Consider the following 15,382-nt stretch of genomic DNA (forward strand, 5'->3'; position numbering starts at 1 on the left):
CATACTCCGTATGTAAAGTCCATATTAATCCCTCTCGTACTCCGAGCGGGGTCCATTCGACATTCGCCATCGGAGTCCAATCAAAGACAACTTGGTCATTTTCGTTTTTCCGAAACACACTTCATCTTCATCTCTCTCATTTCAAAAATGGTACGATCGGTTACATTCTGTGTTTGAATTATGCTGATCTTACAAGGATTCATCTTTCACTTCGGTCCCCATTCTAGATTTCTCTCAGGTGCTATCATCTAAACCCGCCTTCCTGGCAAGCCTTCGCGAGGCCCTGAATGTTGGCTTTTTCTACCTTCAAAATGCTCCGATTTCCGTCCAAACCCAAGAGCAATTTATAGAAAAGGCCCTAGCTCTTTTCGAACTACCTCTGGAGAAGAAGCTCGAGATCGAAATGGTCAATAGTCCGCATTTTTTGGGCTACTCAAGGCTTGGTGCAGAAATTACGGCGTTGAAACCTGACTATCGTGAGCAATTCGATGTAAGCTTGGGTTATAATATATATTGGGATATCTACTAACACCCTAGTCAGCTTGCAACCGAACTCCCTGCACCTGGTCCAAACGAGCCCTTGTATAGGAATGTGGTTGGTCCTAACCAGGTGAGATCTTATATACTTTTGTCCATGGGTCTTTGTTTCAGTGAATGCTTATAAAGCCCTGTTAGTGGCCAGATGAGACGGCAATCCCCGGGTTTCGTGAAGCATTCGACGCATATCTGTCGGAAGTGAGCAGCCTCGCAGAGTTATTTCCTGGATTGATTGCAGAAGCATTAGATCTCCCATCAACTGCATTCGATCAGGTTTTTGATACCCCGCAGCAACATAAACTGAAGTTGATCAAATACCCTCCCCCTCCTGGAACTAGCAATGAGGAGTCTGGGTTTCAAGGCGTTGGTCCTCATAAAGATTCCGGATTCCTCACATTCCTTTTGCAGGGTACACCTCACCATGGCCTCGAGGTCCAAAATAAGACCGGGACATGGATTCCTGCACCGCCACTTCCGGGAACATTGGTTATTAACATTGGCCGCTCTCTGGAGGCGCTGACTGGGGGATCTGCACGGCAACCACGCACCGCGTAAGCTTACGGCCGGAGAATTTCCAAGATAGTGGAGGCTCTTTGGGACCGAGGTTTTCCTTCCCAGTTTTCCAGGGAGTTAGTCTCGATCTTTGTGCCGATAAGGTCTCTTTGAAGATCCCAGATCATATCCGTGCATTAGTGAGAAATGACAAGGTCAAATCAGATGCAGAGGCAACGTTTAACGAAATATTCCATGGGAGCATTGGCGAGGGAACCTTCATTGCCCGGGTGACCAGTCACCAAGATGTCGGGCAGCGATGGTATCCGGACATCTTAGCGAAAGCGTTGAAGGGTCAGAAAGATTTTCTTAGCTAACTGCTGGTATCTATATAAGTATCAATATCTTTGATATCTCTTGGCGTAAGATTGATGCATATCCCTACTTCATTCAGACTGATGTTGTATATGAGAGTTGCATGGCACTGGGGGGTAAGCACATATGTACATACATGTATGTATATAGCTGTGCTTCGTGCTCTGAGTCGCATGAGAGACTCTGCATCTACTAATATCGTATTTTGCCCTTCATCTTGAGCCGTTTCCTTTGTTTTAGTAAGAATTTCTCATCGCATCTACAATGCGCTGGATCAAGCCGCTGCTCTGGCTTTCTGCAGTAACAGGCCACCGAGGGCATCTCCAATCTTGACGAAGACTGCCAGATCATGTTAATAACTTCCATTTTACGCTGGGTGCTGATCTCGGAGACTATGATTCATATGTTGTGACCAACACTCTGAATAGGACGATTTCGGTCAAGGGGTCCTCTCTAAGCGCGTTATCTTCGCGGTGAACACGATCTTTTTCTTTTCATATAAGTCAGCAGCTGAATTAGGTTTTCAGTTTACATCGGCACCTCACCGATGTCCCCCATGTCGATATTTACTGGTTTATCGGTGGTCGGTTTGATGTCGCGCCATCCGAGTTGCCTCACCTAACCACCCCAATTCAAGGCTCCAGTACAGTCCCTTGGCGGTATCATTTCAACACAGGTATGATGTGCATCTAAAGTATACGTAGTATTTGTTCTCGCTAACTGGGCTTAGTGACCTTCTCCTACACCACTGCCTTCTGGACATGGGAGGATTGGGAGTCACAGCTAGACTGGATGGCCCTACGCGGTGTGAATCTACCCCTTGCTTGGGTTGGCCAAGAGAAGATTATTCTGGCAGTGTTCCGTGAAATTGGCCTTAATGATATGGCCATCTGTTTTTGGGCCGGAATAGCGTTTTTGTTATGGTCCATCGCTGTCTTAACGAGAAGCTTTGGAGTTCCAGCTTCCGCAGTATCCATGGATAGGTGCTATATATAACTCAAAAGTTCGATTCACCAATACCCGAGTCCTCATCTCGCAGGTTGCCGCAGCCCGATCTGGTACGTAAATTGCTCAGCAACCAATCTCTCGTCATAGATCAGTCAGTCTGGAGCATATTGTAGGCGGTCGAGGTAATGCTGTATGTTGTTCCTGAGGTACTGTTATGGTATTGGTTGCAACTCTGCCTAGGCTGGGATTGGACCTCCGGAGACGAGGGAAACGGGTATTAGGGTGTTGAGCAACAGAGTGAAAGAGGGAGTTAGTTTCTTAGGGAGAGCTTAATTCCTAAGAGAATGGATGTTTTATCATTTCTGAATGAGGGAGATAGATGAAGTTGAGATGAAGTTGAGATGGAGAGGCCAGTGCCCAAATGTCTTGGCACATCTCCAACTTCTCCGCCTCCTTCTCCTCTCTTCTTCTCTTCAAAACACTTCTTATCCAACATGCCACGTGCCGTCCGAGGTTAGCTCCCGCTCAGCTCCCTCTCTATCTTTTCTTATCTTCCCAGTTCTTTTGCTGACATTTTGTGTTCTTGCCAGGCCTGCTGATCGAATGCGATCCCTCAATCAAATCCATGATCCTAAAGTACGACGAAGAGCGACATGACTACATAGTGGAGGATTTGGATGACGAGAATCACCTCGTAATCAAGGAGAGCCAGCTGCAGAACCTCAAGGTTCGCCTGGATCAGGTACTTACTGCCCCCTAACTATTTGAAGGCCATTACTCACGGATTTGGCAGGACCTTGACGAAAAGATAATGCAGCTGGACGAATCGGAATCTGAATAGTCATAACCAGCTACTTTGCATTGAACCTGAGGCCTACACACGAAACGGGAAGCCAACCGGTCCCCATATCCAAGTCCACAACGCACTCGCAGAACACGGCCAAGAATGTGCCTATCTCCCACCGCTTGTTACACAGGCTCGCATCATGGTTTCACCGTATTCAGCTGTTGAAGGCAGCCCGACCACCTCTCTCGACAATCCACCCTTCCTACTGATGAACACTTGGTCACTTTGCGAAGAGAAACACTATCAATGAAAGTGTGGGGTTCGCTCTCAGACAGCGGAAGGGAGGTTGGAGACTGGGCAGCCTATCAAGGGTCCGTTCATACCTTCGCAATTGTGTATGCCAGCTCCGGATTGTGCTGGTAGTAATACTCCCAATGAATGAGAGACATGAAGTGATCGAATGTTGACGCAGCACATCATCAGAAGTACCGGAGAAACCCTTACTCCGGCAGGGATAACCATGGACCACACCCATAGACATATATCATGTAGCATGTCACTCTTCAAAGCGAACACACTAGATGACACTTGCATTCTTCTAGACACCCCTGCGGGCAAATACGATGTCGTCAGTCAATTACGCTTTATCGCATAAGGCACCGGTCACGACCATAGAGATATCAACGATGGGTTACACGTGAAACCTGGAAGCAGCGAATGTCTTCATATTCTCTTTTCTGTGTAAGGGAAGCTAGTTTCGAGTGCATTATGGCTATATAAGTCCTTCATGGACTCCTCGAGTGTCTAATCTCCCTTTCATCAGACGTACATCCTGCAAACAAAACCACTTCCAACTACCTAACTTCCAACTTACAACATGTCTCTCCTCCGTACTAGCTTCCCCGGCTCTGGCGATTTCGCCCCTCTCTTCCGTCTTCTCGATGACTACGATGATCACCGCTCTGGCCGTAACCAGGCTACGGTTCGCTCGTTCTCTCCTCGCTTTGACATCCGTGAGAGTGAAGAGGCATATCATTTCGATGGTGAACTGCCTGGCATCGATCAAAAGGACATCGATATCGAGTTCTCCGACCCCCAGACTCTGGTTGTCAAGGGCCGCAGTGAACGCGAGTACCACACCGAGCCACCAGCCGAGGACAAGGAAGGCACCAAGGATACCGGAACCAAGCCCACTCACCGGTTCTGGGCCAGCGAGCGCTCCGTCGGCGAGTTCCAGCGCGTCTTCTCCTTCCCGACTCCTGTCGATCAGCACAACGTCAAGGCCAGTCTGAAGCACGGCATCCTGTCCATCAATGTACCCAAGGCCACTGCCGCTACATCCAAGAAGATCACCATTGAGTGAACGGTCATTCCAGCCATGAAGTATTCTTTTTTGGCAATGGTATCGCATGGAAATTGGACTTGTTAGTTCTTTAGCATCTCTCCATGTACTAGTGTATATTAATTTAAGCGCCATATTGTACTCCTGTATTGTAGTTCTCTTTGGACACATGTATATCTCATGATCCGGGGCCTCGGCACATGCAAATCCCAAGTTGACACAAATACAATATTGAGGCGTATACGTATATATTTTAGAGGACATCCTCAGCCCTGGAATTTAAATTTCAAAGTAAACGAGATTTAAGGCATTTAAGGAATTCAATTCAAGGCATTCGAGGCATTCAGAGTTGACATTCGGACTTCTCAGTTGTGCCGAGGTCCCCCGCTGTGCAATAACAACCCTTTGATACTCTCTCTCTCTCTCTCTCTCTCTCTCTTTCTTTTCTCACTCAGAAACAATTCACCACTTTCAAAAACATGGGCAACTACTCTTTCAACTATTTTACCGTGCAATTTCCTGCCGATCATCAATATGTGGCCCATGTGGAAATCAATCGACCGGAAAGGTTGAACGCCTTCATCGAAGTGTGAGCGCTAAACTCTCGAACTGTGATCGTATATATTCTAATCAATTGTAGTATGTGGGAAAACATGGCCCAGATCTTTAACAAGCTTTCCTCGGATCCTGAAGTTCGTGCGATCGTCCTCAGCGGTGCTGGAGCGAAAGCATTCACCGCCGGGCTGGATGTCAAAGCAGCCTCGGAAGGTCTTCTGTCGACAGACCCAGACGCCAATACCGACCCAGCTCGAAAGGCGGCCGTGTTTCGTCGCCATATCAGCGCCTTTCAGGACTGTATCACCGCGGTAGAGCGCTGTGAAAAGCCCGTTGTGGTTGCCCTCCACGGGTTCTCATTAGGACTCGGTATTGACCTGTCAACGGCGACGGACGTGCGCCTCTGTTCTCGGGATGCCCGGTTTGGCGTTAAGGAAGTCGATATAGGGCTCGCAGCGGACATCGGTACTCTCAGCCGACTCCCCAAGGTGGTCGGAAATTACGGATGGGTAAAGGAGGTGGCTCTGACGGCACGCGAGTTCGATGCTGAGGAGGCGCTACGTGTTGGATTTGTTAATGCGGTGTATGATAACCGTGAAGCCACTATTGCGGCTGCATTGAAGCTCGCCTCCCTGATGGCCAGCAAGAGCCCCGTAGCCGTGCAAGGCACCAAGGAGATCTTGAACTTCTCACGCGACCACTCTGTGCAAGATGGTCTGCGGTATACGAGCGTATGGAACAGCGCTGCTTTGCAGACGCAGGATATCTCGGCAGCTCTGCTATCTGGACTGCAAAGGCGTACTCCGACATTCGAGAAGTTGTGATGGGCAAATGCACTATTTTCCCCCTGTATATACGGTCAATGTAATGTAGTCTGCTAATTTCCCAAATATCCAATGTCATACTTTTCACAGGAACTTGCATCTGCCAAGGAATGTCAGCATCGTCACATCCATTTGACCGTCCACCGGCGCTATTTACGGAGTATTCCCATGCATATGGACTGTTTTGGGATATAAATTCCCGTTTTACCCCCAAAAGCCTTGTTTCGAGTCCGTGTCCGATTCGGATGTTTTATTTTGATGGCTTTCCATGAATCAGAGAGCATCGATCAACGGATCTCCGCATTTCCTTTACATCTCCTCTTCTCCTCTTCTCCTCTTCTCCGTGAAACTCGCAAGTGAAACTCGAAAGCGACGCAATAATGGCCGTATATACCCCGCTGACGATGTCACTTTTTCCACGTATCCAAGCTGTTGCTTAACGTGGCTTGAAAATGTATAATTTCCAAGAACCTGCCCATTCCCAGAACATTCACTACGCCTTTCCAGAACTTGATCTATTATTTCTCTCGCCATGAAATCTGCTATTCTTCTGTCGCTCATCCCTAGTGCGCTGGGTGCGACCCTCTACCTTGCCGGTGACTCGACTATGGCAAAGGGATCTAGCACAACCGGTATGTGTGTCCTTTTTAGGCCCCCAGGATAGCATGCTAATACTCCCAGGTTGGGGTGAATATGTTGCACCCTATACCTCACTCACCGTGTCCAACAAAGCGATCGGCGGCCGTAGCGCACGGTCATACACCCGTGAGGGTCGGTTCGATGCCATTGCAGAAGTGGTTCAGTCTGGAGATTGGGTGGTCATCGAGTTCGGCCACAACGATGGAGGCTCTTTGAGTACCGATAATGGGCGTACCGATTGTCCTGGCACAGGAAGCGAGACCTGTAGCACAACCTACAATGGGGTCGCCGAGACAGTGTTGACGTTCCCGGCATATATAGAGAATGCCACCAAAATGTTCAAGGCCAAGGGCGCGAATGTGATCATCTCGAGTCAAACCCCCAACAATCCCTGGGAAACTGGGACCTTCAGCTATTCCCCATCGCGGTTTGTGGGCTATGCGCAGCTGGCAGCTGAAGCCGCCGGCGTGCCCTATGTTGATCATGGGGCTTACGTGGCGGACCGGTTCGAGGCGCTGGGCCAAACCGTTGTCAATGCGTACTTCCCCTCGGATCACACTCATACCAGTCCTGCCGGTGCATCGGTGGTGGCTCAGGCATACTTTAAGGCTGTGGTTTGTGGAGATGTTGCGCTGAAGAGTTCGCTGACCACCACCTCTTTCCCTGGTTCGTGTCTCTAAACACAAGTACGGGACCTGTGCAATTCTGAGCTTATTTGTGTGACTATAATTCTGCTGCCTGTAGAGCGAGATAACGGAAGATTGAGAGGTGTCGGCTGAACTATATCCAAGAGGAATTGTAGACTGGGTTTGAGATCCAGTCTGGCTCATCGCCAGGTAAATTCGTAAGGTTTCGTAATATGTCCATAGCTAAAAGATCAACACTGAAATGCAAAAGCCGTCGTGGAAAAGGCTTTTTGTGGGAATAAAACCTAAGTCCGACTTCATTCCTCCAGAATAGACCGAACGATGCCCCGATTCTCGACGCGCTGATAATATCGATTCACGTTCACGAGCCGAGCATCAAATGCACCCTGGATCTGTACAATCTCCCGCAGAACTGGCCATAGGGAGCAATCGTCGATGGTAAACACGGAGCCTCCTAGGTAATGTTGTCCCTGCAGAATGCTCTCCCAATCCTCAATCCCGTGTTCAAACACACCACCTGAATCGGTGACACAGTGCTGGCGCCAGTGTGCCAAAAACCGGTCAATGGCTGACAAGAAATTGCCCCCACGTAATGAATCCACACCTGGCCGTAAGGTCTCAGCAGATCGGTTAGCCATGTGCGTTAGGATAACGGAGTCGCCTGCGATTGTTGCTCCGTCGGGTGTTTCGTATACTGGCAGTGTCTTTGGACTGTCGCTAGCTCCCAGTTTCTCATGGTCGGTGACCAATCGATACCGGATGCCGCTTTCACTCAGACAGAGACGCACACGCAAGTTGGCCACAAGATCACAGCCGAGCACTAGCTGCCCTGTTGAAGTAGTCACAAAGTTGACCACGTCAAAGCCCCCACCGTACACGGCATCCCAATCGAATTCGGTGGCACGATTTTCCTGGCCAAAAGCATCAATGAGGCGTGCTGTTTCAGCAGGATCCCCATGAACCACAGCACGGGCCTGGTCCAATGCCTTACTGACAGCCCCTTGTCCCCAAATTGTGTTTGCCACAGGGTCAATGAAGGTGCCAATATGACGGAATGTAAGGGAAATGCGTTGGCCACCGTAAGCTTGCTCCTCGGCAGATTTGGTCGCGTTAGGCCGTTTGTCGGCCCGGATGCCATGAAGCCATCGCATGTTCGTCTTTGGGCCCAGCACAAAAAGTGACTTGTGAGGAAGAGGCACGCGCTGCGTCGTCCGACATGGTTCAAGCCCTTCCTCGGGATCAGATGCTGAGGCCTTGGTACGGAGGACCATCACGCGCTCGGCACCTAAACTAACATTGCAAATGAAAGATCCTCGCACAATATCCAGCGTCTTATCTGAATGCTCTGATATGCGATCCTGTCCATCACGATAAAGCTGAATAAGCACGTGATTCAAGGGATGGCCTAGTATCTGCTCAACAGCCATTCGCACTTCATCAACCGCGGGGGTAAATGGCTTGAAGGGTGGAGACTCGTCTGCCGGATGACGATATATAGGAATGGCTCCATCGGGTCGAGGTTGACCCTGAACTGCAACTAATCGGGGAACCTGGCCTGATAGATGGTACATCTTCTGCCAATCTACCTCAGCCTGTATGCGCTCAAAGGAGTCTGCAGCCAAGTTGTCATTGTTCACGAGGCGCGAATCGCCCTCCCCGATGTTGACTTGGGATGCATTTGGTACTTCCGCGGATTGTGAAGGTTCTTTTGGGGCGTCTCGGCGCTTCGGGCGGCGGACGCGCGCGCGCACCTTCTTTTGGTCTTCCACTGGACCCCGTGCCTGCGCAGCAGTAGCGCGCTGTGCGCGAGAGAGACTAGCGAGTTCCAAAACGCTCGGATCCTTTGGGTCGCGCGAGTTGTCCGTGGGAGAGTTGTCCGCGGTATTCCAGAATTCCAGGCCATCCATGACGCTCTCGAGGCCAGCTGCAGCTGCTGACCTCTTAGGCTGCGGTGCACCTTGGCGGGCAATTGCCTCAGTCTCATCCCAATCTAGCTCCTGGATGAGCTCCTGAGCGGTGATACCAGCCGCCCCCAATATATCCGCCATACGCCGCATTGCTTCTTGATGCCGCTGAAAATCGCGGAAACCCAGGCAATCCTCCACAAGAGTGACGGAAAACCCGTTGCGGACAGCATCCAAAGCGGTCGCAAACACGGAGACATTGGACAACGAGCCACAGAGGTACAACTCGGTCACAAAACGTGTCCTGAAGGATAGCACCAGCCCGGGTGACTCCAGGGCGGAGTATCCTGTTTTATCCACTACGGTGTCATGTTGCGTATTGATGGCGGCCAGAATTGGTGCGGGGAACTGATATCCGGGGGTATGCGGGTCACAGCATGGCGAAGACCCGGAGAGAAAGGCTTCTGGGTCGACAGGTTCTGGTGAATCATGGTCCGACCCTGCTTCAATTATATCCGAGGTGGGCATCTCCTTCCTGCGCGGTGGCTCTCTGTCCAGGACAATACGATCACCAAAGTTCCAGTCGGAGATGACCTGAGGGGATTCATATTGTGAACGCACCCAAACTACATCACCAGCCCGACGGAATGCAGATGCCAGCTGTGGAAGGGTTTCAAGGATATCCGGTGTATTGGAGATATGTAGAGCTCCGGACGGACGGACAAAGTCATTTTGAAAGTCAAGTAGTAGCAAGGCCTTCCGAGTCTGGATAGTGGGCAAATCCCCGAATGCGAAGACACTCATCCTATAGACATGGTACGATGACTAGGAAGAGGAAGTAATCCAAACAATGTGCCCAGGTGGATAACAAAGCCTTGGAAGGGAACATGGTGGGGTGGGAGAAACATTAAAGGCCTGAGGCAGAAATGGTACTTTTGGGGGAAGGAACGATCGTCAAAAGAAGGTCAAGGCAGGTACGAAGGTCATCACGTGAAACCATCTTGGAAGTCTGGACCCTCACCCTCATTTTGGATATTGGATATTCTGACGGAGATTGTCCTCCGGGGAAAGATATGGGAATTCCATAAAAACAATTGGGCCTATCTACGGAGTCGCTGAGTACTCCGTACTCTGACTTGACTATGTGCCTTGCCTGGGAAACGCATTTCATGACATAATAAATTATTCCGCTCCAATCAATACACCGGCCGGTGTCGGTGTGGGTCTCCGGGGAGGAAGGTCTTCTCTCCGGGAATTGCTACGGTGACTCGAATCGCCCAGCATATTTGCCCATTATTTAAATTCCAAAGCTTCCCCAGTACTTTCTTTCTTTTCTCCATTCACTCTCTCCACTCTCCTCTCTTCCATATATTCACAATGGCTTCCCGTGGTCTTCCCCGTGCCCTCCGCCTCGCCCGTGTGGCCGCTCCTCGCTCGGTTGTCACCGCAGCCCTTCCTCGCCCTGCCGTAGCTGCCGCTGCCGCTCTCCCCCGTGTCTCCTCGGTCGTTACCCCCGTCCGTGGTATCAAGACCATTGACTTCGCTGGTGTCAAGGAGGATGTCTACGAGCGTGCCGATTGGCCCCGTGAGAAGCTCCAGGAGTACTTCAAGAACGACACCCTTGCCCTCATCGGTTACGGCTCCCAGGGTCACGGCCAGGGTCTGAACCTGCGTGACCAGGGTCTCAACGTCATTGTCGGTGTCCGCAAGGATGGTGCCTCATGGAAGGAGGCCATTCAGGACGGCTGGGTCCCCGGCAAGAACCTGTTCGATGTCACCACCGCCATTGAGAAGGGTACCGTTATCATGAACCTGCTCTCCGATGCCGCTCAGTCCGAGACCTGGCCCACTATCAAGCCCCTTCTCACCAAGGGCAAGACCCTCTACTTCTCCCACGGTTTCTCCCCCGTCTTCAAGGACCTCACCAAGGTGGATGTCCCCAAGGACATTGATGTCATCCTCGTTGCCCCCAAGGGTTCCGGCCGTACCGTCCGCACTCTCTTCCGTGAGGGCCGTGGTATCAACTCTTCCATCGCCGTCTTCCAGGACGTCACCGGCCAGGCCAAGGAGCGCGCCATCGCTATGGGTGTCGCTGTCGGCTCCGGCTACCTTTACGAGACCACCTTTGAGAAGGAGGTCTACTCCGACCTCTACGGTGAGCGTGGCTGCCTCATGGGCGGTATCCACGGTATGTTCCTCGCCCAGTACGAGGTTCTCCGTGAGCGTGGCCACAGCCCCTCCGAGGCCTTCAACGAGACCGTTGAGGAGGCCACCCAGTCTCTGTACCCCCTGATCGGTGGTAACGGTATGGACTGGATGTACGCTGCCTGCTCCACCACTGCCCGTCGCGGTGCCATTGACTGGTCAAGCCGCTTCAAGGACACCCTGAAGCCCGTCTTCAACGACCTCTACGACAGCGTCCACAACGGCACTGAGACCAAGCGCTCCCTCGACTACAACTCGCAGCCCGACTACCGCGAGAAGTACGAGAAGGAGATGCAGGAGATCCGCGATCTCGAGATCTGGCGTGCCGGAAAGGCCGTCCGTTCTCTCCGCCCCGAGAACCAGAAATAAATAATACCTTGATACCCGTGTGGGTTCAAAAAGTGATGATGTACTATGAACTGTTCTTTTTTGGGTTTCAGTCGAAAATATTATTTTGAGGCTTTACCGGCCATTCCCCAGTTACTTCTTTTTTTCCCAGTCTTTTCGTAGTTTTCGTAGTTTTGGTAGCTTCAAGGTAGTTTTTCGTACCTGCAGTGGTAGCGTAGCCCCAGTACGCGCCGAGGTCCGGAGAGGAATCCGGGGTAAAATAAGAGTCATACTTCGCTGTTTTCTCTTCTGCTCTTCTACAACCCACAATGACTTCACCCGCTGTTGCAGTTCAGTCGCTCACTCCAGCTGCAGTTCAGGCGGCATATGATCTCATCCAACCCCATGTGCACCGTACGCCGCTGTTGACATGCAAAACACTCGACGCCATCGCCTCAACACCCCAATCCACCGAAGCCTTGGTCGGAACGTCGTTTGAAGGCCAAACTCCCGCTCGCCCACGATTTCGTTTCTTCTTCAAGTGCGAGAACTTTCAGCGGATTGGTGCTTTCAAAGCACGAGGTGCATTCCATGCATTGCTGCGACTGTTGGAGGAGCGGGGGAAGAAGTCAAACGGCGCGGGGTGATTACACATAGCTCTGGTATTGTCTGATCTCCTGTTGCGCAAGTCCAAATTATATATGCTAAATACTCTCCATTTCAGGAAACCATGCACAAGCCCTCGCCCTCGCCGCCTCGACTTTAGGCATTCCCGCCTATATTGTGATGCCCCGCATCAGTACGCCATCGAAAATTGCGGGTACACAGTCCCATGGGGCGGAGGTCATCTTCAGCGGCTCGACAAGTGTAGAACGTGAAGCTGTCGTGGCAGAAATACAGGCAAAGACAAATGCTATCCTCGTGCCACCATATGATGACTTCAATATCATTTGTGGGCAGGGTACAACGGGTTTGGAGCTGGAGGCACAGCATGCCGAACAAGCTAGGTCCCGACCCCTGGATGCAGTTATCACTCCCATTGGTGGAGGTGGACTCAACTCCGGCGTGGCGACGTGGTTCACGGATAAGCAGACACGCGTGTTCGGTGCAGAGCCCAGCTTCGAAGGTGCGGATGATTGCCGACGCGGCCTGCAGGCCGGGAAGCGAGTCGAAGCCGTCGGCACCCTCACTATCGCAGACGGGCTACGCACTCCCGTAGGATTACTCAATTGGGAGATTATATCCAATAAGAAGAAGGTGGAAGGGGTGTTCGCTGTCACTGAAGAGCAGATCAAGTCAGCCATGCGGTTGGTTATAGAGCGCATGAAGGTTGTGGTTGAGCCTAGTGCAGTTGTTGGACTGGCCGTGTGTCTCTTTGATGAAAACTTCAGGCGACGAGTCGAACAAGACGGTGGTAAGGATGGATGGGATGTTGGCGTTGTATTCAGCGGTGGCAACACAACCGTCGAGGCAATTGCCAAGCTATTTACATGAACGTACGAGATTAAATAGAAAATTGTGACAGATGAATATAGAATCGTAAATAGAATCGTTGAATCAATGATAAGGATCAGTCATCTCAACCCCACAGTCCCGCATGTAAAACGAAAAGCTCCCACCATTGTTCGCCTCGATTGCTTCCACTATGCGACGAGGCCATTCATCACGTCCCCACGGATTGACCCATGCCGATATCTTCCCTTGCTGAACCACGCTCTGTCGTGAGGGGGCCTCTTTCACGGCTGTATGAGCGGCCATGCTCGGTGGAAAGGGGCGCACAGAAGACCGGTGGACAATCAGACGCAATGTTGGAAAAGTGCCCCAGGGTGCAGGGAGAGCAGGTCTCAGGGATGGAACACGAGCTTGGGGCTGGTCGTACTGACCGGGGCCAGAAGCTCGACCCCCTGAGACCGTTGCGGTATACACAACTGCACACTGAAACTGACTCTGCAGACCCTTCAGCTCCCTCACAAGCTCAGTGTAAAGGTCAGACAAATGGAACCTCTTTTTCTGCTCGCGCTCGGAATCAATTTCTACCTGAGGGCGCCCAATTTCTTCGGTCCGAGCGACTTCGTCACGCAGCCGGTCTTGCCAGAAGAACGCGGTGGCACTGTCGATGGCGATCATTTGTAAGGGACGTAATGCGGAATGATGCCGTGAGAGATCGAAAAGGTACGAGTCTAGCGTGTGGACTGTGGCCAACAGAGCGGATGAAGATTGCGGACGAAAGACATGGACATGCTGTAGTGAAGAGACGAGCAATGATTCAAGATGGTGATCTGGCATTCCTCCTGGTTGGGCTTGCACCCCAAAGTGCGATTCAGATAGTCGTCGCTGCTGTTGAACGATACCTCGAGCGACGGTTCTTAGTCTTTCGGCATCGAATCGGTCGTCGGTATCTATGAACACCACAGCTGCCTCTTGGCCACCGACAGAGATGTCCCCGCATTTTCGTGGTAAAATAGCAAGCGCTGTGAGATAGTACAATAGCTGTGACTTCCCCGAAGCTGATAGGCTGCTTGAGATCTCCACGATAGGAGCTTGTCTTTTCTTACTACCGTCTGACTCTGAGAACAACACATTGGTAGATGGGTAAATGTCCTGCGCTGTGTGTATATCATCCGGCCTATAAGCCTGACCAGCCGGGAATTCACTGCGCAGCAGCATTTCCTCGTCTTCAAGGGTCTGCTTTTCTGCAGACTCACTTGGCGGTTGAGGTTGTCCGTCGTTCACGGCACTCACGGCGGTTGGGTTCGGCGCAAAGACTTCAAGCAAAGTGTCTAGAAGGGGCACGCCTAATGAATGTGTCTCATGGCTTGAGTGACCAGGATAAAGATGGACTATCCCAGCCAGTATCTAAGAACAAGTCAACTCAATGCATTCAACGAGCTAGGAAAGCCGCAATACCTCATCTAGTCCCTCTTGGTGTACATCGGCTAGCGATCTCCCCCCGAGATTGGCTGCCATGGTAAGCAATGGACTGCCTCATGGATCTGACATCACTAAAGTTTGACCAAGACGTGTAAAGTCCAGTGAGTAGACACGAGCAAAGTGGTAGAAGTGAAGAAGTGAAGTGCAGAAGTGATGGGCGGAAACTCGAATAGCGCGGCTGACGGAGCTTCCGAACTTCCAACCTTGGATGCCCGTTTCCCTTCAGATTCACTTCGAATCTTTTCCCTTCGACACGAAACCTCCGAAATCTCACTGTATAGTTCAATTTCAATTTATCTCATATGCACAGCTGCCAATCACAATGGCTCCTCTCGTCCCCATATTCTCCGCCGAATCTCTCCCCGATCATGTCAATACCGTTCGCCGCAACTTCCAAGAGAAACGCCGTAAAGGCGAACCAGTCAACCTCAAGGAGTGCCCATTACTTGAAATGACACAATTCTCTTGCAATCCACCACAAAATGGAGTTCCTGAGCCAGGGGTTGTGGTGTGCGAGCCTGTGGTGCGGTTCTTCCGACGGTAAGTCTTGCACATCGAGTTCGAGTCAAATAGCAAGCTGATCTTGTAGCTGTGCCGGTGGGTTAACGGTTGAAACAACATCATGGGAACCAATTAGGCTGGCGGAGGAAGCAAAACAAAAGCAAGCAGCCGATACAAAACAATGAGAGGGGCTACTTTGCATTACGAATGCGCATTGGGCGGAGTTGGCTATACGGGAATACAATTACTTGCAGGTTTCAAGAATAAAGGTTGCATTTGAATCATGTTTGTGACTGCCATGGGGTATCTCCTCAGGTCATCTTCCTGAAATAAAACACAAGCGCCAGCCCACAATCGAGGGAGAAAAA

General features: G+C 51.0%; 9 protein-coding genes across 9 annotated transcripts; 7 read left to right on the forward strand and 2 right to left on the reverse strand.

Moving 5' to 3' along the window:
- Window positions 1-147: 147 nt before the first annotated feature.
- tfb5 (TFIIH complex subunit TFB5) lies at window positions 148-3,193 on the forward strand (the record flags this gene model as incomplete). The annotated part of the gene is made up of 9 exons (XM_056714158.1): window positions 148-150; window positions 197-490; window positions 542-610; window positions 676-1,088; window positions 1,932-2,080; window positions 2,135-2,296; window positions 2,409-2,462; window positions 2,943-3,094; window positions 3,146-3,193. 9 exons carry the CDS (start codon window positions 148-150, stop codon window positions 3,191-3,193), a joined length of 1,344 nt encoding a protein of 447 aa, XP_056561780.1.
- An 823-nt stretch (window positions 3,194-4,016) lies between these two features.
- N7489_008409 (Hsp20/alpha crystallin family protein) lies at window positions 4,017-4,502 on the forward strand (the record flags this gene model as incomplete). The annotated part of the gene is made up of 1 exon (XM_056714159.1): window positions 4,017-4,502. One exon carries the CDS (start codon window positions 4,017-4,019, stop codon window positions 4,500-4,502), a length of 486 nt encoding a protein of 161 aa, XP_056561781.1.
- A 458-nt stretch (window positions 4,503-4,960) lies between these two features.
- Window positions 4,961-5,860, forward strand: N7489_008410 (enoyl-CoA hydratase/isomerase family protein; the record flags this gene model as incomplete). Its single annotated transcript, XM_056714160.1, has 2 exons — window positions 4,961-5,070; window positions 5,122-5,860. The coding sequence occupies 2 exons, from the start codon at window positions 4,961-4,963 to the stop codon at window positions 5,858-5,860; spliced, it is 849 nt and encodes a 282-aa protein (XP_056561782.1).
- A 532-nt stretch (window positions 5,861-6,392) lies between these two features.
- On the forward strand, window positions 6,393-7,179 carry N7489_008411 (rhamnogalacturonan acetylesterase RgaE; the record flags this gene model as incomplete). The annotated part of the gene is made up of 2 exons (XM_056714161.1): window positions 6,393-6,492; window positions 6,542-7,179. The coding sequence occupies 2 exons, from the start codon at window positions 6,393-6,395 to the stop codon at window positions 7,177-7,179; spliced, it is 738 nt and encodes a 245-aa protein (XP_056561783.1).
- Window positions 7,180-7,442: 263 nt separating this feature from the next.
- N7489_008412 (isochorismatase family protein family) lies at window positions 7,443-9,854 on the reverse strand (the record flags this gene model as incomplete). Its single annotated transcript, XM_056714162.1, has 1 exon — window positions 7,443-9,854. One exon carries the CDS (start codon window positions 9,852-9,854, stop codon window positions 7,443-7,445), a length of 2,412 nt encoding a protein of 803 aa, XP_056561784.1.
- Window positions 9,855-10,427: 573 nt separating this feature from the next.
- Window positions 10,428-11,624, forward strand: N7489_008413 (Ketol-acid reductoisomerase; the record flags this gene model as incomplete). Its single annotated transcript, XM_056714163.1, has 1 exon — window positions 10,428-11,624. The coding sequence occupies one exon, from the start codon at window positions 10,428-10,430 to the stop codon at window positions 11,622-11,624; it is 1,197 nt and encodes a 398-aa protein (XP_056561785.1).
- Window positions 11,625-11,911: 287 nt separating this feature from the next.
- On the forward strand, window positions 11,912-13,076 carry N7489_008414 (threonine/serine dehydratase; the record flags this gene model as incomplete). The annotated part of the gene is made up of 2 exons (XM_056714164.1): window positions 11,912-12,164; window positions 12,307-13,076. The coding sequence occupies 2 exons, from the start codon at window positions 11,912-11,914 to the stop codon at window positions 13,074-13,076; spliced, it is 1,023 nt and encodes a 340-aa protein (XP_056561786.1).
- Window positions 13,077-13,139: 63 nt separating this feature from the next.
- N7489_008415 (putative Rad51 family DNA repair protein) lies at window positions 13,140-14,549 on the reverse strand (the record flags this gene model as incomplete). The annotated part of the gene is made up of 2 exons (XM_056714165.1): window positions 13,140-14,438; window positions 14,490-14,549. 2 exons carry the CDS (start codon window positions 14,547-14,549, stop codon window positions 13,140-13,142), a joined length of 1,359 nt encoding a protein of 452 aa, XP_056561787.1.
- Window positions 14,550-14,835: 286 nt separating this feature from the next.
- On the forward strand, window positions 14,836-15,199 carry N7489_008416 (uncharacterized protein; the record flags this gene model as incomplete). Its single annotated transcript, XM_056714166.1, has 2 exons — window positions 14,836-15,053; window positions 15,103-15,199. The coding sequence occupies 2 exons, from the start codon at window positions 14,836-14,838 to the stop codon at window positions 15,197-15,199; spliced, it is 315 nt and encodes a 104-aa protein (XP_056561788.1).
- Window positions 15,200-15,382: the final 183 nt, after the last annotated feature.

This window comes from Penicillium chrysogenum, assembly GCF_028827035.1.
Source record: "Penicillium chrysogenum strain IBT 35668 chromosome Unknown utg000005l_segment0_segment0, whole genome shotgun sequence".
Taxonomy (NCBI): Eukaryota; Fungi; Ascomycota; class Eurotiomycetes; order Eurotiales; family Aspergillaceae; genus Penicillium; species Penicillium chrysogenum.